The following is a 26,652-nucleotide window of genomic DNA, read 5'->3' on the forward strand; positions in this document are numbered from 1 at the left end:
GTCACAATACCATGTGTTTCTGAGTATCTGACGGAGCCTGAAGGGAAATAATCTGATTGAAAGGTGCAGGAGATTAGTTGGTTTACAGGGATTAGACTGAAAAGTCATGTAACAGCTCATTTTCTTGGCTCATGACGTCCTCTGGAGTTTTATCATTTCATCAGGTTGGGTTTCCCTGTGAGGCCAGAGAAATACGTCCCATTAACATCCACGTCATCAGCACTGGTTTGGTGCATCGGCCTCAGCACACAGGAGGTGAAGTGCCTGTGTAACCAGTAGGGGCAGTGTGGAGGCAAATAAAATGACTGTAAAAAAAGATGGCCTGACAGTGAATATTGTGTTAAGTCCACCGGGGACACTCCTAGGGATCCCACTGATGTACCCTGGGAGTATCGGAGCCCTCAGGCTACATTTAGTTGACTTATGGCCAGATTTCTCTGGCCCTGCAAAAATGGCCTGGCAAATAGGCCTTTTTTTCTAAAGTTAGACCAGAAACCCAGTTTTAAGAAAACCCACTGGGATCCTCTTTGGGATCTCACGTATGTGCCCCAGGAGTATCAGATCCCTTTGGTCAAGTCTTGTGGAGTTTTGGCCCATTTAGTGAAAAAAAGAGGCCATTTTTGTCCTGCAAAACTGGCCTAGCAAAAAGGCCATTGTTTCCTAAAGTTGGACCTGAGACACAGTTATAGAAATTCCACCAGAGGCGCTCCTCTGGGACCTCATGTATGTGCCCCAGGAGTATTAGATCCCTTGGGTTAAGTCTTGTGAAGTTTTGGCCCAGTTGGCAAGAAGTTAAAAAGAGGCCCTTTTTGCCCTGCAAAATTGGCCTGGCAAAAAGCTTTTTTTCCTAAAGTTGGACCAGAGACACAGTTTGAGCAAACCAACTGGAGACACTCTTAGGAATCTCATCAATGTACCATAGTAGCATTAGATCCCTCAGGCTACATTTTGCAGACTTATGGCCAGATTTGTCCGGCCCTACAAAAATGGCCTGGCAAAAAGGCTGCTTTTTAAAAAGTTGGACCAGAAACCTAGTTTTAGGAAAACCCACTCGGGACCTCGAGGATGTGCCCTAAGAGTATTGGATCCCTTGGGTCAAGTCTTGAGAAGTTTTGGCCCATTTGGTTAAAGTTTAAAAAGAGGCCCTTTTTGCCCTGCAAAACTGGCTTAGCAAAAAGGCCTTTTCCCTTAAAGTTGGACCTGAGACACAGTTTGAGAAAATCCACTGGAGACGCTCCTAGGGACCTCATGGATGTGCCCCAGGAGTATCAGACCCCTTGGGTCAAGTCTTGTGAAGTTTCAGCCCAATTTGTTAAAGGTTAAAAAGAGGCCTCTTTTGCCCTGCAAAACGACCAGGTAAAAAGGCTTTTTTTGTCCAATTTAAGGGAGTTTAGTTGAGTCAGACGCCCGGTGAGACCTGTCTGGTTTCCTTTAATGTATTCAGGTGTTAAATCCACAGATGCAAACGTCTCCCTAACCAGAGACGAGCAGAGACGAGCAGAGCCTGGCGTCGCGCCCAGCGTCTGCCGCCCTGCTGTAGGATACACTGAGGTCGTCTCAGGGTCACTGCGTACCAACACAAACACGAGTGTTCACACACACGCCTTGGTTTGTCTCCTGACCTCCCCGCTCAACACGCCTTCAGACACGGCCTCCTCAGCAATGACTCGCAGATTCTCTTCATTTTGGCTCTGAGTCACTAAATCCCTCTAACTCCCTGTGCATCGATCCCCGCTCCCCCCTATCCGTCACTGCTTCACTTCTCCTCCTCGCCTTCATTAAGAATCCACCTCGTCTTGTCTCTGTTCATTTACCACACTCAGAAATCCAATCATTATCCAATTGTCCGTATCTGTGAAATATTTTGTTGGTATTAGATTCAGAAACAGGGCGTCTGCTGCTTGTTGTGGGGCCGCTCTGTCAGTGAATGCAGACGGGGTTTAAATGAGGCTCAGCAGGGACCATCCAGCTCCTCGTGGCCTGGTCTCGCCTCTGTTCATCAGCGTTGGTCCTTTTGGGTCAATCTTTACACTCAAAATGCAAATGAGCTCAGATTGTCCAGCGGAGTTAGTCTGTACGCGTTAGAGACCGAGCAGTAAGCACGTTAGATACCAGGATATGATCGTTACAGATTCAAATTCATCCTGACTCCTCCTCAGAGCCGACAGAAGCCACGGAGACGAACAGAGAGGAGATTGATTTTTGCTCATTTTAAGGCCTGTGACCTTTGCCAGCTGGTAGGTGTCAGACGAAACGATTATCAGCGTGCTGCAGACAGCCTGTTTTTAATCTTTCCACACCCAGAAATTCATCCTGACAGGTACGGGAGATGTTCAAAACAAAGATGGATGACTTCTTTTGTCTGATACAGTTTCTTTCACATATCCATGACCAAGATCAGCAAAACAAATCCTCCTGAAGTTCCTCAGAGGAGCTTTAAAGAGCTCTCTACTCTGTAACGTCAGAGTTTGCTTTGAGCTGAGTGTCTGTTGGGAGGAGAAGGCAATGAGAGGGTTTTGTTTTCCCCTCATGTTGATTAAAACAATGATACTGAAGAAAACTAACTAACCTGGAAACCAACTCTTAGTTTCAGCCCCAAAACTCATAAAACAAAGCTTAAACTTTGGTGTTACTGCTGCCCGTGGATCCTCCAGGGTCTGGACTTCCTGCCCTGACTAATCCTCTTGTTATTGACCATCACCTTGTGCCACACTTTTAGAGTAATCTGGCTCCACCCCCTCATGGCTTCAGTACCCTCGCTCAGGGCTGCACCTTGTATAGAGATGTTGTGTGGTCCTCTCTGGGGCAGAGACAGACGAGGAATTTAAGTATGTTTATCTATAAGGCTCTTACAGGAAAGTTGCTTGTGTACATCTCCTCTCTGCTGGCGTGGCCATCTAGAGTTTATCAGACATGACAGGTCAGCGACGGCTTCCACCACTGCTTCACAGAGTTTGCACGGAGCTCAGGCTGCAAAGGAAACACTCTGGTATCCATCTGTATCTTTAAATCCTTGTGTTTTAAAGGTAGAGTCTGCAGGATTTTCATGAGAAATAAAATATCAACTTACAATATATAAGATTGTCTTAATACAAAGCTGAGCTAAGTAAAAATCAGCAAAATACATTTTAAAATTATATTTTTGTACATGAAGCAGTATCATAAGTTTTTTTTTATCTGTAAAGCTCCTTTTTTCTCTTTTTTTCCCCCCACAACAGTAGCTATTAGCATTTCTTATCAACATATCAACATATTAACATCTTATAACATTTATCAACATACACACATACCTGTAAATATGGGATACAGCCAGTCATCACTCTTAAATGGCAGCTGGATCGGAGGTTCGCTCTACATGAAAACGATCACAGGAGGATAAAGCTAAGGTACACACCTCCACGGCGCGTTAGCAGCTAATGCTAATGATGCCGGTTTTTCATTCAAAGCATATAAAGAAACGAAGCGAAGGACTCGAACTTAGAATATTAATCACATGACTGCACTGTGCGATTAACCATTAAAGTTTTAGCAACTCTAAACTACTTTTTATACCAGCCACGTGGTGTAGCAAACCTCAAACCCAACATACCCAGGCGGAGACATTCAGAAACTGCACAGAAGCGGTGCGCAGCGTCACGGTTGTTAGCTTCCACCCAAACTTTTCAAAATAAAACAAAACTAAAACTAAATGTGTCTGCTTCCCAAATTTAACAGGAATTTAAACATGAAATATTTACACTGTTACATCAGTATCTGTGTTTGCCTCAAACCCTCCCCTCAGCCTGGATGTTGATATTTTGATTGTATCAGGATGTTTGTGGATGGAGAGTAAGTGTGGCTACCTCAGCCAGTCACAGAGCCCCCAGTGTACAAGTGACTTCGTGTGTGGAAGAAGCTAATTAGAGCAGCTATGATAGCAGATGTAGCATGGAGGAAGTAAACACATTCTCAGTCAAACAAAACTCCAAACAGATTAAGCTTTTTACTAAACGAAGGTGAAGCTTGACTTTTACTCGCTTTCAGAAACTTGGAGAGCAGCACGGGCCAAAGAGTGACAGGAGTTAGCTTTCTGCTAACCAGGTATGTGTCAAACACCTGCGATTAGCTAATGCTAACATGCTAAGTCGGGTGCATGGCACGAATCTCTTCCATGTAGATGCTACAGGTGGTTGCTGAGCTAGTGAGTGTGTTCACGTAGTCACGGTCAGAGTCTGTGGGTGTGTGCTGCTGCTGGCACTGAGCCAAGGAGGAGGAGCCAAGATTGAAGTTTGTGTTTACTGATAAATAGCAGAAACTCCAGCAGACCCTACCTTAAATCTAACCTTTTCTAATGTGTTTGTCTTGGACCTTGTCTTGTATCTTTCATGATAACGTGTGTGTGCTCCTCACGGTTTCATTAACACATGCACACTCAGCAGTTTTCACCCAGGAGGAGTCTGTGCAGAGCGTCCACGCTACATGTCTCTCCTGTGGTTTCTCTGAGTAAACACACTAAAGGAGGTAAACTGAATTTACTGTAAATCACAGAAACGCTCCGAACAGATGAGTGACTCAGGAGTGATTCAGCTCTCGTCCTCAGATGTGTTCGGCTTCATCACACGTCGGTTACAGTGAATACAAAGAGAAAAACATTAACATCTTATTCACCGTCTCTGGATCTGTTTACTCTGTATCTACGCTGGAGTTTGAAAATCAGTTTCAGTCTTTTGAGCCTAAAGTTGTCGTTTTACGTAAGAAACCAATCGATTTATGTCTGGAGCTGGTGTTGACGTATTTTCCACCAAATAAACTGTAAAAGCAGGACAGTCCCACAGGTCAAAGATAGAGAATGACTTTTTGGATGAACGACAAGAGTTTCAATTCACAGCCTGATCTCAGGAGCATTTAATCTGAAGCAAACAGCAGCAATAAGAGGCCCTCTGTGAGGACCACGGCGCTGACTGCTGCCCTCTGCTCTCTGCGGTCAGAGACGACCAACTTTATCGCAGCAGCTTCAGATCGCTGGCAAGGGGGAAAATGAGGACGATGAGCCAGATGATCCCAGTTAATCATCTTTTACTGAATCCAAACCTCAACAACTCTCTCCTCCTGCTGAACGCTCATGTGATGAACGCAGGTCAGAGGCTACATGTAAGAGCATTTGCATGTCGGCATCACAGGACTTCTACACGGCACCAACGCACGCTTGAATGATAATTTCACTGACAGATACGACACTTACTGCAGGAGCATCTGAAAGCAGGGCCCTGTGACCACGCTCCATCAGAAACACGTGTCTCAGACGGACTGCAGGTCCAGGTCAGGTACAGGACAGATTCACGAGAGGAAGCAGAAGGTTTCCCCAGAGACGGGGACTTTAGGAAGAACGCAGAAATAAATAAAGTCACCAGGAACTTTGACGTCAGCCTCAAAAGTTCCCTGAGTTGGTGTGACCCCTCCTCGTCCTGCAGCATTTCCAGGAACAGTGGGCCAGCAAAAATTATGACCAGCTTTATGCATCGCCTCTCCATTTTTAAACTTATACCCTGAGAAAGTAGAGGCTCTGTTATACACCATTAAATCCAGGTTTTAAAACTGCAGAGCGCTTCAAATAAAAGGAGAAGGTATAAAAATGAATTGCAGGTTAGTAAGTAAAACAGTGACGCAGCTGTGGCCGTTCAGAATCAGTGAAATGTGATGTGTGTGTTCCTGAAACTTTTCTGTGAACTCTGTTTAAACTTCACACGTCATCGAATCTCAGCGATAACACAAACGACCACCTGCTGAAGGAGTCTGCTCGATGACTTAGAGATGTCTGCATTTCGGGTTGTTGTGCTCACACCCTTCCCTCATGTGAATAAAGCTAACAATCCTCCCAGCCGCTCCCGAGGGTCAGCAAATGGATGGAGAAGGAGATCTGGAGTTTGACTGATCCAAACCTTTAGGATAATGAGGGAAACCACGGCGTCAGAGACAGACTGGTGACAGACTGTGTCCACATGTCGCTCTGTGAGTGAGCAGGAGTGAGGAGAAAAGAGGCTGAGACACTGAGAAGGAGGAAAAAGCCAAAGACAGGAGGCTTCCCGCAGCCCTGAGTATTTATAGATCAGAACTGGTCTGAACCTCTGCCTGGCAGCAGCAGCACTGAGCTCCGAGTCGCTCCTGTTGATGTCTCTGTACGCAGCCGACTCAGCTCTGACTCAGAGGAGGGCACAGGAGAGGATGTGAGGGTGGGAGTAATGAGGAGCAGGCTGATGGGGAACTGGGTGAGTGAGTTTGGCATGAATGGAGACACAGGTTACGATGGTGAAGTGTTAGAAAAGGTTCACAGGAAGAGAAGAGAACAGAGAAGACAGAAACAGGTGTTAATACCAAGGACTTCTGCACATACAAGGACTTGATGTGAACAGCAACTAAGCAACTACTTCAATAATACAGAATAATAATAATAATAATTATTATTATTATTCTGTTTATTATTATTATTATTATTATTATTATTATTATTATTATTATTATTATTATGATTATTATTATTATTATTATGAAAATGATCATAATAATAACAATAATAACAACACTAAAATAATATTAAAATTATTATTAAGAAGAACCAATACTTTTTTATAATGATTATTGTTTTTTTTATCATTATTATTATTATTATTATTTTTAGGATTATTATTATTATTATTATTATTATTATTATTATTATTATTATTATTATTATTATTATTATCATAACTATGATTTAATCATTAAAATGATAATATAATATTAAGAATAATAACAATAATAAACACCACTAATGAAAATAATATTAAGAATGATATTAAGAATAATAAATATTATTTTATTAAACTATTTTTTGTTATAACTATTATTATTATTATCATTATTATTTATTATTAAAATGATGAAAATGATAATAACAATAATAACAATAATAATATAAATATTAAAAATAGGATAAAGAATAATATTATTTTTTAATTATTATTGTTTATTATTTTTGTTTATTATTTTTAATATTTATTATTATTATCACATCTACTTTTTATTATTCAAATGATAATTATAATGCCAATAACAATAACAATAATATTATGAATAATAAATATTGTCTTATTATAATTAATTTATTATTATTATTTATAATAATTATAATAATAATAATAATAATAATAATAATAATAATAATAATAATAATAATTATTATTATTATTATTATTATTATTATTATTATTATTATTATTATTATTACTACTATTTATATACGGTGATTATTATAATATTAATAATAATACAAATAATAACAACAACAACGAAAATTTTATTACGGATACTATTAAAAATAATCAATATAATTATTATTGTCATTATTATTATTATTTTTATTTTTATTATTATTAGAATAATTATTGTTTTTATTATTGGAGCTGTGCAATCTAAAGTTCAGTGGGCATAAATGGCAAATAAGAAAACAGCTTGTGATTACCTCAGCTGACCTTTGTTGAGACTTCGTAGGAGAAATATAATCAATTAATCTTTAGTCTTTTTGAAACAAGACACCTCTGGAATATTCATAATTTGGCCACACCTCTCATTTCTAAAGGAGCCGTTCAAACTCAAACAATCCATCATGTTCATTAGACCTTAACTTAAAAAATAATGGAAGAAAATAAGTATTTTAATCCATTTTAATTTTATTTAAGCAACCATTATTATTTGCATTTTTTTATTCAAAAGATGAGTTAAAATTAATGATTAAATAATTTTCTAAAAATATTAAAAAATAATTTTGTCTGTTTGTCAGTGCAGTGAACATCAGAGTGGTCAGGGTGTGGAGCCGGATGACCCTGAGCTAATAATCATAACTGATCGCTCTCACACTGTGGAACCATTGGGCTGAAACACGGTTTCTGTGGGTGTGTGTGTATGTGTGGGAGTGTGTGTGTGTGTGTGTGTGTGTGTGTGTGTGTATGGGAGTGTGTGTGCGTACGCGCGTGCCAGCCCATGTGAGGCAGCCGCGTCCTCCCAGCAGCGCGCGTGGCTCCGTCACACAGCTCGCGGACACGGAGAGCGCACACAGGAGGAGACCCGGGAAATAACTTGATGGCTCTGTGTTTGAATCCACCTCGAAGCGGAGAGGACTCGTTACCGGAGCTCTGCTCGTAGCCGCCCTGACTCTCCCCGCTGTCCCTCTGCTCACACACCCGCAGCAGCAGCTCCTCCTCGGCGCGTCCTCCTGCTCCACATTCCGGCACACGCGGGAACATGAAGGCGAAAAACCGCGACCAGAGCTTGTCGGACTCCAGGGAGCTGGATGGATCCTACGACCAGCTGACGGGTGAGCGAACCGGCTCCAACACAGGCTGGATGATTTTTATTCTACTCTCAAATCAAAGAAACAGAAAAGATTCAATACGTGAGTCTGAGACTGAGCGAGCTCTGTCCGCGGAACTTCAGGTGGTTTCAGAAACCGCTACCTGAGACTAAACCCTAATTCAGTGCAGCCTACATTCAGAGTTATTCAAAGGCTCCAGATGAAGTTTCTGCAGAAGTTTCCAGACTTTAATGATCGCTGCAGTTGTTGCTCCACGTATTGAATCTTTTGCATGTGTTGCATGTTTCTGTGGTGGCTTGGTGTCGTGCGTAATGTTGGAGAATGTTGGAGAATGTTGGAGAAAGCTGTGTGAGACGCTGGCCTGGCTCAGCTCAGGGAGACCACTGTGGAAAGCGCTGCTGTGGAAAGCGCTGCTGTGGGTTTGGTGACACCTGTCTGACTGAGCTGATGAGCACATTGTTGCGCTGGGGAAGAAGCTCCTCGGTGTTTCTGTTAAAGCTGGGTGTCTGTGGAGCTCTGTAACTTCAGCTGATCCTCTGAGAAACACACCTGAGCGGCTCCAGGTGGGTGTTAGGAGGATTGATGTGGGTGCAGGTTGGTTGTGAGGGTGTTGTGGTTTCATCCAGGTGCAGCTCTCACTCCTCTGCTCCTCGGTGAGCTCTGCACAGAGGTGTTTCCTGTCTCCAGAGCCCAGCCCTCAGCTCCCCCTGCGTGTGTGAGCACCGTTTGCCTGGGTTTTCCTGTGCCAGCTGCCTGGATAAACGCTCCTTTCTGCCTGAACACGTCGCGGCCTGCAGAGGAAGGAGCCGGTCCAGACAGCTGTGTGCCTGGGGCTCGACGGGGACACTGTAATCTCATTTGCAGTCGCCCAGGCGTTAGCAGCAGCTCTTTGTCACAGATTTAACGCATCGTAAATTAAGAGAAGATTGTCTCAGTGAGAGCATGTGTGCTGGGCATGTGGGTAACTCCTGCCAGGGCTGATCAGGGAATATTTCTGTGTGTTGCTATGAAAGCCTGTGTGGGTTTGTGAGTGGGTGAGTGAAGAAGCAGCAGCTTCAATTTTCCAACAGTCCATCTTTGGATGTAAAAATAATTTGTTCTGCTGGATTTAAGGCCTCTATCAGACTTCAACACTCAGGAGGTGGAGGAGATTCAGTCTCCACGTGACGGCACCGACGGCACGGCTTCACCTGGACTGTAAACCAGGACATGTTAGCCCTGTTTAGTCGACACCACAGCCGTACAGCTGAGCGGCTGATGTTTGGGCTTAGAGCGAGTCCTGGATCACTGTAGGCTCCTTTCTCCGTGCCCCTTATCGTGGTCTGCAGAGGGACCTGGAGCTGGGACCAGAGTTGGAGTTAAAGAGGGACAGGCGTCTTCAGAAAACAGTCGTCTTGTCTCGGCTGAAGTGTTAGCGACTCTACAAACTCACCTGAAAACCTGAACTCTGATGTGTTAAAGTTTCTCACCTGTAGAGTCTGAGCTCTGAATCTGTGGATGGAGATTTGATTAATTCCTCTCTGCGCCGTGTGAAACGCTCTGACGTTTGTCTCTTTTCCTCAGGGTTGTTTTTAAATCTGCTGATTAAATGTTGAGTTGAAGGCGCTGTGAGGACTTCCTGTTTGGCGTTGAGGCAGCGACACCTTTGGTCTGGGTTGGTAGTGTTTTCCTGAGACAAAGACTCAGTTTCCCATGAGCACTTTCACCCACCGTCTTCAGGAAGTTACCATCAGTTTTTTATTTTTGTTTTTGCGAAGCTAATTAATTGAGCGCACTTTTCAGCACAACTTTTCTTTGTTCAAGTCAACATTTCCCAGGATGCAAAGCGACAAAGTGATGTGTTTATTTGTAGTTATTTAAAGACACAAGGGCTGGGATACTTTGCTTTTCTCCGATTTAAGTCTTTTATGATTTTTTGGGCAGAGATTCAATTCAAACTGTGATTCTTTGATATTTCTGATTTTGGGGATTTTTAATTTGCTTCTTTAACCCGGAAAGTTTAAATGATGATGTTTACAGACTTTATCAGGAACCATATATTGCCAAAAAAGCTCATCACATATGAGTCACATTTAAGGTTTATTTAGGGGTCTGACATCTCAACTTTTTCTAACATAGTTTATAATCCAGGACTAAAAGGAAGGATTTAAATTAAAAAAAAAGTTTTTGAAAAAAAAATCGCTGTTTAAAATGATTAAACCAAAAATCCTGAAACTATGATACTTCAACTTTTCCTCCCACCACCCAGAGACAGCAGCCAAACTCTGTAAACTCAGTTTGTAGCGTAGTTTAGCAGCTGCTATATTTCTCTCTCCTCACAGCCTGGTGCTCTGAGACGTGTCTGTAACGTGTAACGTTAGTGAATCCTGGTTCTGTCCTACCAGAGCTCATCTACCAACTCCAACCTCACCAAGCAGAGCTAACGTAACCTGGCTCTACATTTTATTGATAGACTCTCAAGTTTGAACAGACCACTGCAGAATAACTGCTGACTGTGGGTTAACCTGTGTTAGCCTTTAGCTTGTGCTCTATCTCTCTCCTGTTTCTCTTTCTTCTGCTCTTCTGTCCTTTTTCTGTCTGACAGTTAGACTCCAGTGTCCACCATCACTACAAAATTAATCACAGAAATGTTTTTACTTTTGGAATGAAGACTGATCTTGCTGCGTTGTTGGTTGCTGCAGTGTTTTCAGTGGGATTTTTAGTCTGTGCGATCTGTGAAAGGATTCGTGTTTTGGGGGGAAAACCTAACATGACCACAGATGCTGAGGACTAGCATTCAGAAATAACAGATGTTAGCGCTGATTAGGGATTCACTGATCCAACTTTTCATGTCCTGATACCGATATCGATACCTGGGTTTTGGGTATTGACTGATACTGATACTGATTTGATACCAGCGTTAAATAATAACCTGCATGATCTACTGTGGGAACAGACTGGGAATGTTTTGATTAAAAGACAAAAAAGTTTATACCCTGTAGACAAAATCATAGTTTAGCCTTGGAGTCTAGTTCCACCGATACCTGATCCAGCTTTTTTTGGGGGGAAGGAGTAGAGCCCGACCGATTAATCGGGCCGATTATAGCCTGTCACTGATTAAATCGGGCAGGGCGATTATTCTTATTCTTGTGTCTTGTGGAAAGTGTTGTTATTTTACTTTGTTTCTTCCTGTTTGATCACCTGCCTTAGGACAACGGATGAAATCTAGCTACTGTGCTTAATTCCGGCATATTTACAATGACGTGTTTTGCGAAATTGTTGATTGATGTGCACTGTGAATAAATAAAAAAAGTGAATAAATTAATCTGGCAGGGCGATTAATCTGGCAGGGCGATTAATCTGGCAGGGCGATTAATCGGGCAGGGCGATTATATCCTGTCACTGATTAATCGGGCAGGGCGATTATATCCTGTCACTGATTAATCGGGCAGGGCGATTATATCCTGTCACTGATTAAGTGGGCAGGGCGATTAATCGGGCAGGGCGATTAATTGGGCAGGGCAATTATAGCCTGTCACTGATTAATCTGGCAGGGCGATTAATCGCGCAGGGCGATTAATCGCGCAGGGCGATTAATCGCCCTGCCAGATTAATTGTGCAGGGCGATTAATTGCGCAGGGCGATTATAGCCTGTCACTGATTAATCAACATCGGCCAAAATGTATCCGAATATAAAAATTTTTGCTCCGCGGAGATTCTGTCACTCCTGCTCCTGTGTGTTAATTAATATAGGGCTACTACACAGCGTCTCACTTCATAATGCCATGCAGGATTAACCTGCGCTTATAAATTCACAAGTTATTGTCTTGGTTGAAATAATTTTTGAAAATGTTTCAATATATTTTGTTGTAATTGTATTTATTGCATGTTTTGAAAGCAGCAACATTGTTACTTAAAATCTAGTTTAGTCCCATGCATTAAATGGAAAATGGAAATTTTCAATAGCCAGTAATAATTTGTGTTCATATACAGTACTTATCCTGTGTTTATCAATGAATTTATTACATATACCAGTTGATATATCGGATATCGGCTTCTTTTTGCGCCCAGTATCGGTATCGACATCGGCCCCAAAAATCCCATATCGGTCGGGCTCTAGGAAGGAGGGCTGATACCTGATACAGGATCAGATCGGTGCATCTCTGGCTCTGATAATCTCATTTTTAATGGTGGATCATGAGCAGGAGCCTGACACTTTCTTTCTCTTTGATTTGGTTTAACTTCAGCTCTCCTGGTCCATCAGTCCATCAGTCCATCAGCCCGCGCTCGCTCCACGTTTACATGACCTTAACACCACTTTCTGACAGCTGTCAAATAAACTGAAGGATTGAAGAGTGTGTGTGTGTGAGAGAGAGTTAAGATCCAGCAGCTTCACTTTTCCCAGAGTCCATTGTGTGAAGTGAAAAGAGGAGAATTTATTCAGCTGAACCCTCGCCGAGGCGTTGACTGAGGTATTGTAAGTCATGTGGACTAACCCTCAGCGAGCCCAGCGTCACGCTTGGACAAACACGGAGCTTTGCAGGGCTTTGCAGAGACTAACACAACACACTCCAGCAGCCGACGCTCTCCTCTCCTGTGAACATCCTCAGAGCGACTCTGTGACCGTCCACTCGCTCAGTAATTAGCTGCAGATTAGCGAGTCACACACACCTGATGGAGGAGACACACACACCTGATGGAGGAGACACACACACCTGATGGAGGAGACACACACACCTGAAGCAGAGACATTATGCTCGAGCTGTGGTTGTCTTCTGCAAACTTTCTTTCATGCAAATCTTTATGCTAATATCCTCCAACATCAGCATCTTCCTCCGTCCTCTGTAGTCCAGTTTTTTTAAAGCTCGTCTGTCTCTAACCGTCCCCCTAAAGTCGGACGACCATTAAAAAGTTTGTGCGAGACGAGGAAGAGGAGACAGAGAGGAGAGCGTGTGAGTCACTCAGTGTGGCGGAGTAATTTACTCCCGCCGTGGCTCTTAATGACTTTTTCAAAGCTGTGAGTCGCGTGGTTAATTCATCTCTTTAAGACGCCGTCAACTTGAAAACATACTTAGCCCTGATGGTTACTGCGCCGCCGTTAGAGCGGCCTCGTGCCAATAGAGGTCAGCGTAATGAAGACGGCGAGCGGCGCCGGCTGAGGAGAAATATTCCTGTGTCTTTGTTTATCACTTTTTCTGTAATGAAGTGAAGCAGCCGAGCGCAGAGTGGCCTGAAATCTGTGTGTGTGTGTGTTTGTGTGTGTGTGTGTGTGTGTGTGTGTGTGTGTGTGTGTGTGTGTGTGTGTGTGTGTGTGTGGTGACAGAGATCTGATCTTCTGTATAATCCAAACTAAAATAAAAGAGCGGAGCATGATGTGAGGCCACGACTAGTGAGAACGGACTCTTAAGTGGGTTTTCGTGTGGGCAGGGCAGCTACAGGTGAGTCATTCCTCTCACTTACAGGCTGTGTGTGTGTGTGTGTGTGTGTGTGTGTGTGTGTGTGTGTGTGTGTGTGTGTGTGTGTGTGTGACCTGTGTAGCTCAAAGGTAGCGTGGGTGGTCTCCAATCACAGCTCCACTGAAATGTAACCCTCTAGAAATAACTCGGTCTCTGCGGCGGCTTCATTGTGCTGGAGTGCGTCCCTCTGAGCCTCTTTGTGTCTGTGAGCGCGCCCGTGTGGCGTGTGGCGGTGCGTGGTCGCGGTGCGTGGTCGCCTGGCGTTCCCAGCTGTGTTCAGGAGCAGCGGCTGAGAGATGAGAGGTAATTATAGAAGCGTGGTGCAGTAATCTCCTCTTCCACCTCACAAGCCCCACTCAAGAGGAATCAGATCACCTACACACACACACACACACACACACACACACACACACACACACACACACACACACACACACACACACACACACACTCACAATGGTTCCTCTTCTCCGTATGCATATTGGGCTATTATCTCCTCCCTGTCGTGATCCTGTCCCTGCTCAGAGTCCAGGATGTTATCTCCAGTCTGCATCAGCAGTTAGAGCCGTACCAGGCCGTCAGTCATCCTCTGTTCAGTTTGACGCTCGCCGTCTGCATCAAACCAGGAAGTGACGACAAACTGGAAGAGGAAAAACTCAGGTTTTAAAGATTTCAGCAGATATCCACTCTGTGTTTGTGCTGATCCTCATTTTTACTCTTTCTGCACTGAATCAGCTCAAACATGGAGTGAAAACCTTTTTTGTTTTTATCCTCAGATTAGGGCCTGTCTCCACTTGAAGCATTCTACCATCAACTTCATCTACAACTTGAATAGATTAACGACACAATTTACAAAAATATCAACGATATAGAAAAATCAGAAACAGACTGTTTAGCTCAATAATTAAAAGACTTTTTGCTAGAAACAGGAAACACTGCTTGAAAGTGTCCTTTAAAAGTAAAGTTGTGGTTTCTGCCAGGGACCCATAGATATGAAAATTTCGGCCTATACCAATATCTGATATTATTATTGCTGTTATGGCTGTAACCGATATTTACCGATATTGATATTGGAAAAAAACAACAACATAAAAAACAATCTGAGATGATGTGTTGAGGTAGTTCAGAGAGAAAGAGCGGCATGGTCATGAGAAAAGACGACCATTCCTCTGCTCTGGTACAGTACACTCCTCTGCCCAGGCACAGTACACTCCTCTGCTTAGGCACAGTACACTCCTGTGCTCTGGCACGGTACACTCCTCTGCTCTGGAACCGTACATTCCTCTGCTTTGGCACGGTACACTCCTCTTTTGATACAATACACTCCTCTGCTCAGGCACGGTACACTACTCTTTTGGTACGATACACTCCTCTGCTCAGGCACGGTACATTCCTTTTGGTACAATACACTCCTCTGCTCAGGCACGGTACACTCCTCTTTTTGGTACGATAAACTCCTCTGCTCAGGCACAGTACACTCCTCTTTTGGTACGATACACTCCTCTTCTCTGGCACGGTACACTCCTCTGCTCAGGCACGGTCCAATTAATCTGCAATAATCCCATCAACCTGATAGCATCAGCAGACTGAGACAATGTTTGTGCTTTGATAGAGGAGAGCAGATAATCATCAGCTCCTTGTGATGGATGTGTCTGAGTTTGGAGGAAACAGTGAAAGTCAAAAACAGGAGCTGAGATTTTTTTTTTACTCCTCAGGAAGCGTCGCTGAGGTTACGTCACATGATGCTCCCTGTTTTCAGCTCCCTCTGCATGTTAGAGTGCTGTGTGTGTGTGTGTGTGTGACTGTGTGTGTGTGTGTGTTCAGAGGATATGCAGTGTGGGGCCACAGGTGGAGCAGTTATGTCCATCTCTTAGATTAACTGGATGTTTGTTCTTGGCAAAGTGAGCTGATCTTACACCTCGTGGTAGTCAGCACAATCCTGAGTGCTGCACTCACACACTCTAACACACACACACTCTAACACACACCAAATTAAAGAGCAATGCAAACAATCATTAATTTCAGTTTGGATTGTTTAATCCAGCTTGGCACTGAGCCTCTAAACTCATTTAAAGGTGGAATAATCTGTGGAGCGTCCTCGGGGTCGGCTCAGCTCCAGATGTTTGGCCTCAGTTTGATCCGTGGTGTTAACGTCCTGCACACAGCTCTTAATGTGCAGTGTTTAAAGATGGATTCAGGGATGGACCTCTGTTTGTCTAACTACAGCCAGGAGAGGGCAAAGGGCTTCAAAGTCCTGCATGGTGAGGAGATATAATCCAAACAGAAATGACGTCTGATCCTCAGCTCTGCTGTAACGGCGCCTGTCAGAGGAGTTTAGCCCAGAGTCACCTTCACGCCGCCACAGTTTCCTCTGATGCTTCCTCCGTTAAGGCAAATTGGCACTAATTAAAAGCTGTGATGTAATGTGTCATCTAATGTGTGGGGACATGCGTGACACACGTTGCCTCATCGGGATCCTCCCCGGGCTCCCAGGTTCCTCCTGGAGGAGCAGGAGCTGCTGACGTGCTGATGTGAAATGATTGGTTTCCTGCACGGAGCGACGCTCGGAGTGGTTTACTTAAGCCTGTCTGGTTACATCACTAAGGGAAGGAAAGGAGGGAAGATGAGAAGGAAGGACGGACTCTAAGTGCAGGAAGATGGATGAGGATGCAGACTGTGTTGAATCTGCAAACACCAGCTCTGCTCTTTGGTAGTCTGCAGGCGTCGGCTCCTCGTTGGGAAGGTTCGCCCTGCTGGTCGGATGCTGCGAGCTCTCCTCCATCAGCGTGTTCCTGTCATGACAGAGGAGCCGCCCACCTCACACCTGACTTACCTGACTTCCTCCTGACACTCACAGTCATGAATATTTTACTGTAAAGAAAACGTTTTAAAAATGCTCACCCACCCATCCATCTAGGGCTGCAGCTATCGAATATTTTAGTATTCGAGTATTCTACTGAAAATTCCATTGAGCAATCGAGTAATCGAGTAATCCAGTAATCCAGTAATCGAGCAATCGAGTACTCGGATAAAACACATTTTTGTTTAGTTAAACAGCAGTTAACGGAAATTTGTTTTAAGTAAGTGTAAAATCAAGTCACTTTGAGCGATAAATTGTAAACTCTGACTACATATGTGACATTTTAACTAGGAATAAGACATTCTTGAAAGATTTTGATTCTTTGCGGCGTTCAGACTAAAATGAAAAACCACTCTGTGATCTTTTTTTAAATTTAATGATTCCTCGAGGCAGAGAAAATTCCTCGAGCATTTTTTGTGATCGAGTACCTCGAATTAATCGAGGAATTGTTTCAGCTCTACATCCATCCATCCATCCATCTCTCTCCTCCATGTCTCCTTTATTTTTCTTAATAATCTGACAGTCTCCACTTAAGCTGCTCTCTCCTTCCTCTCGTCTCACTTCTCCTCCTCCGCGCTCTCAGATCAGATTATGTAATAATATCGTATATATACTCTTGCCTGTAGGAGAGTGGCTGTCCTGATTCATCCCTCCCAGCTCTCCTCTTTGTCTGCTCTCATTCCACCTTAAACTCGTCTGCCCCTGGATCAGCAGGCTAATTGTTAAGTGTTGTGATCTCAGCTATCAGTTACTCTGGGTTAGATTAATCTGTGCTGGGCTGAAGATGACCTGCGGGCAAAGATGGCGAGCTAAGCTAAGCTGCGCAGGTCGATGGGGAGTTCAAATCCATTTATTCCAAATTAAATTAATTATCATCAAAGTCTGAGGTTAGCCTTCAGACGATGAAGCTACAGACACTTAGCTTCATTATCAGATCATGGTGTTAGCTGGACAACCTGCTCAGTTCATCCTTTACCTGGAAAACTTTGCCTTTTATCACCTGTTTAAAAAAAACAAACACTCGAGGTTAATCAGGATGGATATTATTTTGGCTGTCAAAAACACAATTTAGCTTTTTTGTTTTTATCTCCAATTTTTTCCTGTGTAAAGGTGTTGACGGACATTCTTATCCTTGTTGTTTATGGCTTATGAACATTTGTTTTTTTATTAAAAGTTTAGTTTTCTACTGATAAATGTGTACGTGAGAGAGGGGCATCAGTCTTTTGGGTTAATTTCAAAATATATTTCATGTCATGTTTGTCTTGTAACTTTGACTGGAGGCACTGAATTTCCCTCATGATGAATAAAGTACCTACTGACTATTTTCTAGCATTAGCACCCATCGCTCTGTTTCCTTGTTAGGGCTGGGACGATATGCTATTCACACAATTTGATTTTATTATTAAATATTAACCAGGCCTCGTCTCTGCTGGTTTTTAAATTTCAAAACCTTTTCTCCCTGGCCTTCGATGCACAGTAGCTGGCGATTGTTTTAACTAATTATTATTAGTATTTTTTATTTATTTTATTTTATTTTGATTGCTTCTTCTGCATTTTTTTGATTCATTTTAATTTGTTTTATGTCTTTTAAATTGTTCCTTGTCTTTGAAAATTCATTTTACTTATGTTTAATGTCTATTCTTTTATCCCGTATTTTATTTATTCTCCTGTACAGCACTTTGTTTTTTGTTAAAGTGCTAAACAAATAAAGTTGGCTTGGACTGGATTGGATATTATGATTTTTGGAGTGCTGATTTGATTTAAATCTTCAATATTTACAGTTTTTGCAATTTTCAGTTTGCTTTTCCAACACCAGACCACATTAAAAAGTTAAATGATGATGATGATGTCCACAGATTGTATCAGGAGCCATATTTTCCCATTAAATGTTCATCACGTGATTCAAAGAGAAACATTTCGCCCCCTGCTGGAGAAAAGTGGGAACTTTTTTTTCCAATCCAGTTTATAAACAAAAACTGAAATAAAGAATATGGAAAAAAAATGTTTTTATGTTTTTAATACACATATATTTTTTGACAAAGTCCTGATTTTGATATTGTCAACAACAACAAAAAAAATCAACGTATCATACTATCAGGATTTTTGGTTTAACAATTAAAATTGTGACATTTTGTCAAAAACAGATTTTTTCTAATTGAAATCCTTCATCTTAGTCTTTGTTTATGAGCTGGATTGGTAAAAGTTGAGATGTTAGATCCCCTGGATAAATCATAATAACTCACTCACATGTGATGAACAGTTTTTGGGAGATTATGGCTCCTGATACAGTCTAGACATCATCATCAGTCAACTTTTTCTCATGGTCTAGTGTTAAATAATCAACCTAGAAATCGTAAATATCAAAGAGTCATAATGTAGATTGAATCAGTGTCCCATAAATCATAAAGAGTTGAATCAGGAGAGAAGCATATCGTCCCGGCTTTAATAAAATACAACTTCTCAAACTTTTACGGTGAAGTAAATTTACAGATCTCTCTCTGCTCTCTGAGCTTTGGCTTGTTCCTGGGGCTGCACCGATCACATTTCTCTGACTGATCTTTAAAAAGCCTGACCTGCTGATACTGATTTTTACTTTTTATAACTGACAGCATATACCGTCAATGATCCAATCTTATTTATTGAAAATCATTGAACAACACCTGAGAAACAATAAAATCTTTATGTTTTAACTTCAACAAACTACAGAGTGTCCTGAGTTTTAGGTCTCAGAGCAAAAAGCAACAAAGGCTGGCTGTCAGACCTTCCTGGAGGGAAATATAAGATCAGTTTCATATGTGAGGACGGGCTGATCAGCGTGCTGGTTAGCTGCTGTTTGTTTCACTTTAAGCTAATTCTGTTTCCAGCCTTGCTCCTCGCTGACCCTGCTCCTTCCTCCTGCTCCTTCCTCCTGTTTTTCCTCCTTCCTCCTTGCTCTGTCAGGCCGGTGTAGTCTGGAGCTCAATGAGCCTGGGTTCCCGAGTCAATCCTAACAAGTTTTAATCGCTGACCGAATCCAGCGAGGGCCGGCCGATCGTTAATTAAAATCAGCCCCGCTCACCTCCCCCCTGGTTCCCCCTCACCACCTCCCCTCCTTCTCCTCCCTGTCTTCTCTGTAAACACATTTCATTTAGAAACGCCTGCAGGGAGGAGGAGGAGGAGGAGGAGGAGGAGGAGGAGGAGGAGGAGGAGAGGGGGAGAACAAAGATGGGGATAGAGCAGGGAGGAGCAGGGTTTAGCGGTGAGGTGGAGCAGGTTTCAGAGTGAGGATGGAGAAATGACGAGGCAGCAGGAGCCAGCGCTGAAATATTTGATCCAGTGTTTGAAAATGAATCAGGGAGTCTGATTGGCTCTTCCTCTGTCAGAGATGTTCATCACTGACTGACTGACTGACAGGACGAGTATCTGACCCTGACAGGGACTCCTGTCACTCCTTGTTGGCTCTGTCTCGCTCATTCGGACCGTCATTCAAACATCTGATCAGCGTTAGAGGATGACTTCCTGTCTGTTAGCAGCGGCTCTGATCAGCGTTAGAGGATGACTTCCTGTCCGTTAGCAGCGGCTCTGATCAGCGTTAGAGGATGACTTCCTGTCCGTTAGCAGCGGCTCTGATCAGCGTTAGAGGATGACTTCCTGTCCGTAAGCGCCTGCTCTGATCAGCGTTAGAGGATGACTTCCTGTCTGTTAGCAGCGGCTCTGATCAGAGTTAGAGGATGACTTCCTGTCTGTTAGCAGCGGCTCTGATCAGCGTTAGAGGATGACTTCCTGTCCGTTAGCTCGGCCGCTCTGATCAGCGTTAGAGGTTGACTTCCTGTCTGTTAGCTAGGCCGCTCTGATCAGCGTTAGAGGATGACTTCCTGTCCGTTAGCGGTAGCTCTGATCAGCGTAAGAGGTTGACTTCCTGTGCGGTAGCCTGGCCGCTCTGATCAGCGTTAGGGGATGACTTCCTGTCCGTTAGCTCGGTCGCTCTGATCAGCGTTAGAGGATGACTTCCTGTCCGTTAGCTCGGTCGCTCTGATCAGCGTTAGAGGATGACTTCCTGTCCGTAAGCGCCTGCTCTGATCAGCGTTAGAGGATGACTTCCTGTCCGTTAGCGCCTGCTCTGATCAGCGTTAGAGGTTGACTTCCTGTCTGTTAGCAGCGGCTCTGATCAGCGTTAGAGGATGACTTCCTGTCCTTTAGCGGTCGCTCTGATCAGCGTTAGAGGATGACTTCCTGTCTGTTAGCTCGGCCGCTCTGATCAGCGTTAGAGGATGACTTCCTGTCCGTAAGCGGTCGCTCTGATCAGCGTTAGAGGATGACTTCCTGTCCGTTAGCGGTCGCTCTGATCAGCGTTAGAGGATGACTTCCTGTCCGTTAGCTCGGCCGCTCTGATCAGCGTTAGAGGATGACTTCCTATCTGTAAGCTCGGTCGCTCTGATCAGCGTTAGAGGATGACTTCCTGTCCGTTAGCTCGGCCGCTCTGATCAGCATTAGAGGATGACTTCCTGTCTGTTAGCTCGGTCGCTCTGATCAGCGTTAGAGGATGACTTCCTGTCCGTTAGCTTGTGCCGCTCTGATCAGCGTTAGAGGTTGACTTCCTGTCCGTTAGCTCGGCCGCTCTGATCAGCGTTAGAGGTTGACTTCCTGTCCGTTAGCTCGGCCGCTCTGATCAGCGTTAGAGGTTGACTTCCTGTCCGTTAGCTCGGTCGCTCTGATCAGCGTTAGAGGATGACTTCCTGTCCGTTAGCTCGGCCGCTCTGATCAGCGTTAGAGGATGACTTCCTGTCTGTTAGCAGCGGCTCTGATCAGCATTAGAGGATGACTTCCTGTCCGTTAGCTCGGCCGCTCTGATCAGCGTTAGAGGATGACTTCCTGTCCGTTAGCGGCCGCTCTGATCAGCGTTAGAGGTTGACTTCCTGTCCGTTAGCAGCGGCTCTGATCAGAGTTAGAGGTTGACTTCCTGTCCGTTAGCGGCCGCTCTGATCAGCGTTAGAGGTTGACTTCCTGTCCGTTAGCTCGGTCGCTCCATTATCCTGATCAGACCTCATCAGCATGGACGGGAGCAGATCCAAACGAGCTCTCTGTGTTTTAATATGCAGGCTGCAGCCTCACTGCATTGTTTTGCCCTCTGACTCAGACTGTGTTTGTGTGTGTGTGTGTGTGTGTGTGTGTGTGTGTGTGTGTGTGTGTGTGTGTGTGTGTGTGTGTGTGTGTGTGTGTGTGTGTGTGTGTGAGAGATTCCCCTGTCATGGTGAGTTTCCAGCGTTCTTGTCTGGGATTGAACAGAGGGGATCACTGTGGGAGCTCGCCCTGTGTTGTGTTTGTTTATTTGTGTGTGTGTTTGTTTGTGTGTGTGTGTGTGTGTGTGTGAAGCTGTAAACATGTGTAGAGGATGTCTGAAGGGCACCCGTGTCCACCTCACGCTCAGCGAGGAGCAGAGTTTCTCCAGGTGTGAGTGCTGCCGTCCTCCTCCTTCATCAAACGTTCAGGTTAAACTCTGTCGCTGTCGCTGTCGTCTCATGTTTTCCTTTGAGGTGCACATTAATTTTCCTGCTGTCTGCCTGACGTTAAAACATTTCCAGCTGAGGAGTTTATAAATGGTCTAAGTCGCATCACCAGAACTTTAAACTAGTCTCTGTTAGTGTCTCTGACACTAAGGAAAGTCTCTGTGGACCAGAGCTCCTCGTGTCAGATCAAACTGATGATCTGCTCCATGGTGAAGACTTTACTCCCACCAGATCTGCGTCGTCTGTCACCAGACTCTGGCTGCAGGACCGGAGGAGTCCCAGGACCAGAGACCTCCCACACCTTCAACTAATGATGGAAGAAAACTCTGATGAAGTAAAAAGTTTGGAGCCTGCCACGCTGTTGGTCAGTGGACTGACAGACGGGTCAGATCATGGTCGTCTTGATTTGACTCACGGCTGAAATCTCTCACTGTGAGGGCGCGGCGTGAGCGACTTCCTGTGGAGGTTTTCTCAAAGTGTGAGCAGAGGCAGAGAGGTGTGTGTGAGAGTGTGTGTGAGTGTGTGTGATTAAACCAAAGACAGGAGCAATAAGCAGACTGCTGACAGTCCTTCAGATGAAAGGAGGCCTCAGAGGACTGTAACTGACAGCTCAGCAGGGAGGAGGGAGAGGAGGAGGAGGGAGGCGCAGGTGATTAGAGGAGGCCTGGGGTTCGCTCTGCTCAAACACAAAGTCTCCCATGCTCTCACACACACTCACACACACACACACACTCACACACTCACACACACGGAGGGATTTGGCCTGAGGGATGGCAGCGCAGGAGAACACCACAGCTGGTCCTCCAATCAATCAGCCGGTTCTGACAGAACTTTGGACACGATGCTGTCAATATCACACACACACACACACACACACACACACACACACACACACACACACACACACACACACACACACACACACACACACACACACACACACACACACACACACACACACACACATAAACATGGACACAAACACTGGAGTGTGTATCTGGTGTGAAACAGTGAGAGGGAAGCTCAGCGGGCAGAGACGGTCGATATCTGTCAGTTCCCCTCCAGCCAGGATCAACTCCTGATGCTGAGTCTGACTGAAAACCAGACCCAGACCACCTTAAGTCCTGATGCTGAGTCTGACTGAAAACTAAACCCAGACCTAGGCCTGTCACCATAACACATTTTGCTAGACGATAATTTTCCAAAATATTATTGCCAATAAACGATGTTATTGTCAATATTATTTTGATTTTTTTTTCATTGATGTAATTATGATAAATGGGATAATACAGTGAGTACACCATCTCAAAAGCAAGAAACTATAATTTCTTAAGAGTATTTAACTGTAATTAAAAGGTCAGGATCTTTGAAATAAAATAAATAAAATAAAAAAATATAATAAATTTAACAAACAAGAAAGAGAAAAAAATACAATGAAAATGAAATGGACTCCCTTTTTGAAAAAATACATGTCAGTAAAAATAATTAATACTAATCAAAAACAATAAAACATAGACCCTGTCTCTAAAGAAAAAACTAAACTCCGAAAAAAACAAAAACAATAAAAACTATAGCCTAAATCAAAGGAGTTTATACAGTTCCTGAATTGTTTGTAACATGTCCTTTTTCCCAGTCAATCCGTAATTTTATTTCTATTTACTTTGCCGACCAAAAGCCTCAGTAAGAGCGGATTGTCAAAGAACAAGGCTCTGCTGCACCTCCCCTTCTTCTTCTTCGTCGCCACTATTTTCAAACAAATGCGACATATCAGCTGGTTGGTGTTCATGAGCTCACACTTTGTTCATTCTGATAAAAACTAAATATTCCCACACTGGGACTGTGGCAGGCGGCTTAAGAACCGTAGCTTTGGTGCCATCACTCATATTAGCGTGTGTTTCCTCCTTACCCCTCAGGACGCTGCTTCAGCTCTCTCCGTGTGTACGCGCGAGCAGCCCCGTCTTCACCCCAAAGACCGTATTTTTGACAGATGCTCACTCCGCTATAAATCTGCTAAATCTGCTATAGAACCTGTGCACCCCGATGTTAGGAAAGATAGACGTAGTGAGCCATCTTCTCATTCAGCCTCTTTGGTCCAAAGAGAGGAGGGACGTGTCAGTTTATCCAGGCTGGAAAACTTACCGAGGACGTTTTTATTTATCGTTTGGTTAATTGATTTATTGATTATCGTGACAGGCCTACCCAGACCACTTTAACGGAGGATGGTGTCTGAGGTTTCTGGGGTCAGGAGTGAGATGGTTTTCTGCAGTGTTCCTCTCAGACGTTGGGAGGATTAAAGGTAGTCCTTGGACCCCAAAACCAGTTCCTCAAAGGATGATTAAGTGCAATAAACCTCTGCTGGGTGATACTGTACTAAGCAGGATGTCATCATCAACCAATGAGAATCAAGTATTTAATGCTGCAGCATAACGAGACTGACGAAACGAAGGACTACACTCGATAACAAGGACACAAATCATGAGTGCGACTTGTTGTTTGTTGGTGTATTTCATCATGGCGAGCGTCCCTGAGGAGCTGAGCAGAGTGTTTTTAATGTTTAATAACTGTAGCTGGTGTGACAGAAGAAATAACCCAGTGAAACATTCATGAATTTGAATTTGGACGAGTGTAAAACTGTGGTCTGTTTCCATTGTCTGCTGATTTCCTCCTGGCCCACAGCAGATATTTTTAAACCAGCTGCTTCTGCAAAACGTCGCTCACACAATGTGTTATTGTCCGGCATCATTAGCGGCTGGCAGGTCCCGCTGCCCCTGCTCTGGCCCCAAAACGGCCTTGATCAGAGCTGCTGTGTCAGCCCGCGGCCCGGCTGTCAGAGGGGACGCCTCCTGACAGCACCTGGTCTTCATCGCTCCCTGGAGACGGCTGCTGGAGTCAGCTGATCCTGGAGCAGCTAAATGTGCACAGTGACACCGCAGAGAGGGAGCTGGACCAATCACGTTTCAGAGACGACTCCAAGGTGTACGAGTGAAATGCTGAGCTGGTGGTTTCCTGTTTCATGAAGCTGTGTCGGTGTAAACCCCAACACACGGACTCCTGAGGTCCACAGACTTATTTCTGTACGAGGAAATCCGTTTGCTTTAATCATCTCGGTGCACGCCGCTCGTTTGAGTGTTTGCTCGTTAACTGTAGAGCCTGAAACCCCGCCCCCTCTCGCAGTGTCTCCCTCTGGCTCTAGTAACTGATCATTCTCACAGCGACCTGACGTCCTGTAAGTGCTGCTCCCCCGGCGCCCCCGCCTGGTGCCAGGGTTTCATGGGAGTTAATGGAGTCCACTAATCAACACACACACACACACACACACACACACACACACACACACACACACACGGGCAGGTCTGATTGATTGGTGCGGTGACAGCTGTGACAGGTGTGGGGTCGTTAGCCACCTGGAGCAGCAGAGCAGCCCCTGACATTAGCATCAGAGCTGGACCTGGATCCAGAGCGGTTTAAAGACTGAGGAGGAGGACAGAGGGAGGAGGACAGAGGGAGGAGGACAGAGGGAGGAGGACAGAGGGAGGAGGAGGACAGAGGGAGGAGGACAGAGGGAGGAGGACAGAGGGAGGAGGAGGACAGAGGGAGGAGGACAGAGGGAGGAGGACAGAGGGAGGAGGACAGAGGGAGGAGGACAGAGGGAGGAGGAGATGATGGGTAGGAAGGAGGTGGGTGAAAAGGTGGGAAAGTTTCTGCCTCCTGACCAGTGGTGTAGTGGTCCCTTGAGAAGTGGGTATGCTTTAAATTTTCACCTATGTTTTTTAAGTAGTACAGAAAGAAGACGGTTTTAGAGCCAGTGACATGTAAGACTACTCTGTTTACCCCAAAATGTGTCATTTCTACTTGCTCACTGTAATAAAATTATCATGACTTAATTAGGAGCAGTTTGTAGTTACCACCGGTCACACAAGCAGAATGGATGAATGTAAAATGTATTTATCATGAGGTAATCATGGTGTTTTGGTTATTTTTTGAACATTTACTTAAATAAAATACTTTAAATCTGAAGTTGACAATGCATTCCTGTTAATATTTAACCTCAAATAAAACACAATCTATAACCATCCTTATCGTCCAAGACAAACTTTCAATATCATTCTGACGCCAAACATAAACAATTCAAAGAAATGTTAATCTGCTGTGTGTATACCTCTTACCCTCACCGTCGTCATCTTCATCTTCCTCTGAGTAACAGCTAACAGGCGCCGGTAGCCGTAGGAAAGTTTTGACCAAACCATTTTGAGGGGAGGGGGGGTTGTGATCTTTAACAACTAAAGTTGTCAGACAATGTGTTTTTCAAGTAGCGTTACTTGTATTGTACCGTCGAAACATGTTACTGTACTGTACGACTGAAAAATGTTATTTAAACAAGATTTTGGGGGAGGGGGGGACACGTCCCCTGCATGCCCCCGGGGATTAGTGCCCATGATGGTGTCTACGCTCTCGTGTATTTCTCCCATCTTCAATGGGTTTACGCAATGCTGACTGAAAAATAAGTGGGTATAGGCCGTATACCCACATGTACCCTCGACTACA

The 26,652-nt window shown here is 44.2% G+C and overlaps 1 protein-coding gene across 2 annotated transcripts in view; it reads left to right on the forward strand.

Moving 5' to 3' along the window:
- Positions 1 to 7,957: 7,957 nt before the first annotated feature.
- The window catches only part of LOC141794935 (A-type potassium channel modulatory protein KCNIP2), a 147,530-nt gene continuing 128,835 nt past the window's right edge, over positions 7,958 to 26,652 (forward strand). Inside the window, exon 1 of one of the 2 annotated variants that reach the window (XM_074675600.1) lies at positions 7,958 to 8,329. In XM_074675600.1, coding sequence (XP_074531701.1) covers positions 8,257 to 8,329 — 73 coding nt within the window. In that variant the 5' untranslated portion in view covers positions 7,958 to 8,256. The remainder of the gene's footprint in view (positions 8,330 to 26,652) is intronic. The other variant, XM_074675595.1, reaches the window with a different exon arrangement.

This window comes from Halichoeres trimaculatus, unplaced genomic scaffold (assembly GCF_033239565.1).
Source record: "Halichoeres trimaculatus isolate MK-OKI-2021-1 unplaced genomic scaffold, fHalTri1.1 fHalTri1_scaffold_8, whole genome shotgun sequence".
In the NCBI taxonomy this organism is placed as follows: domain Eukaryota; kingdom Metazoa; phylum Chordata; class Actinopteri; order Labriformes; family Labridae; genus Halichoeres; species Halichoeres trimaculatus.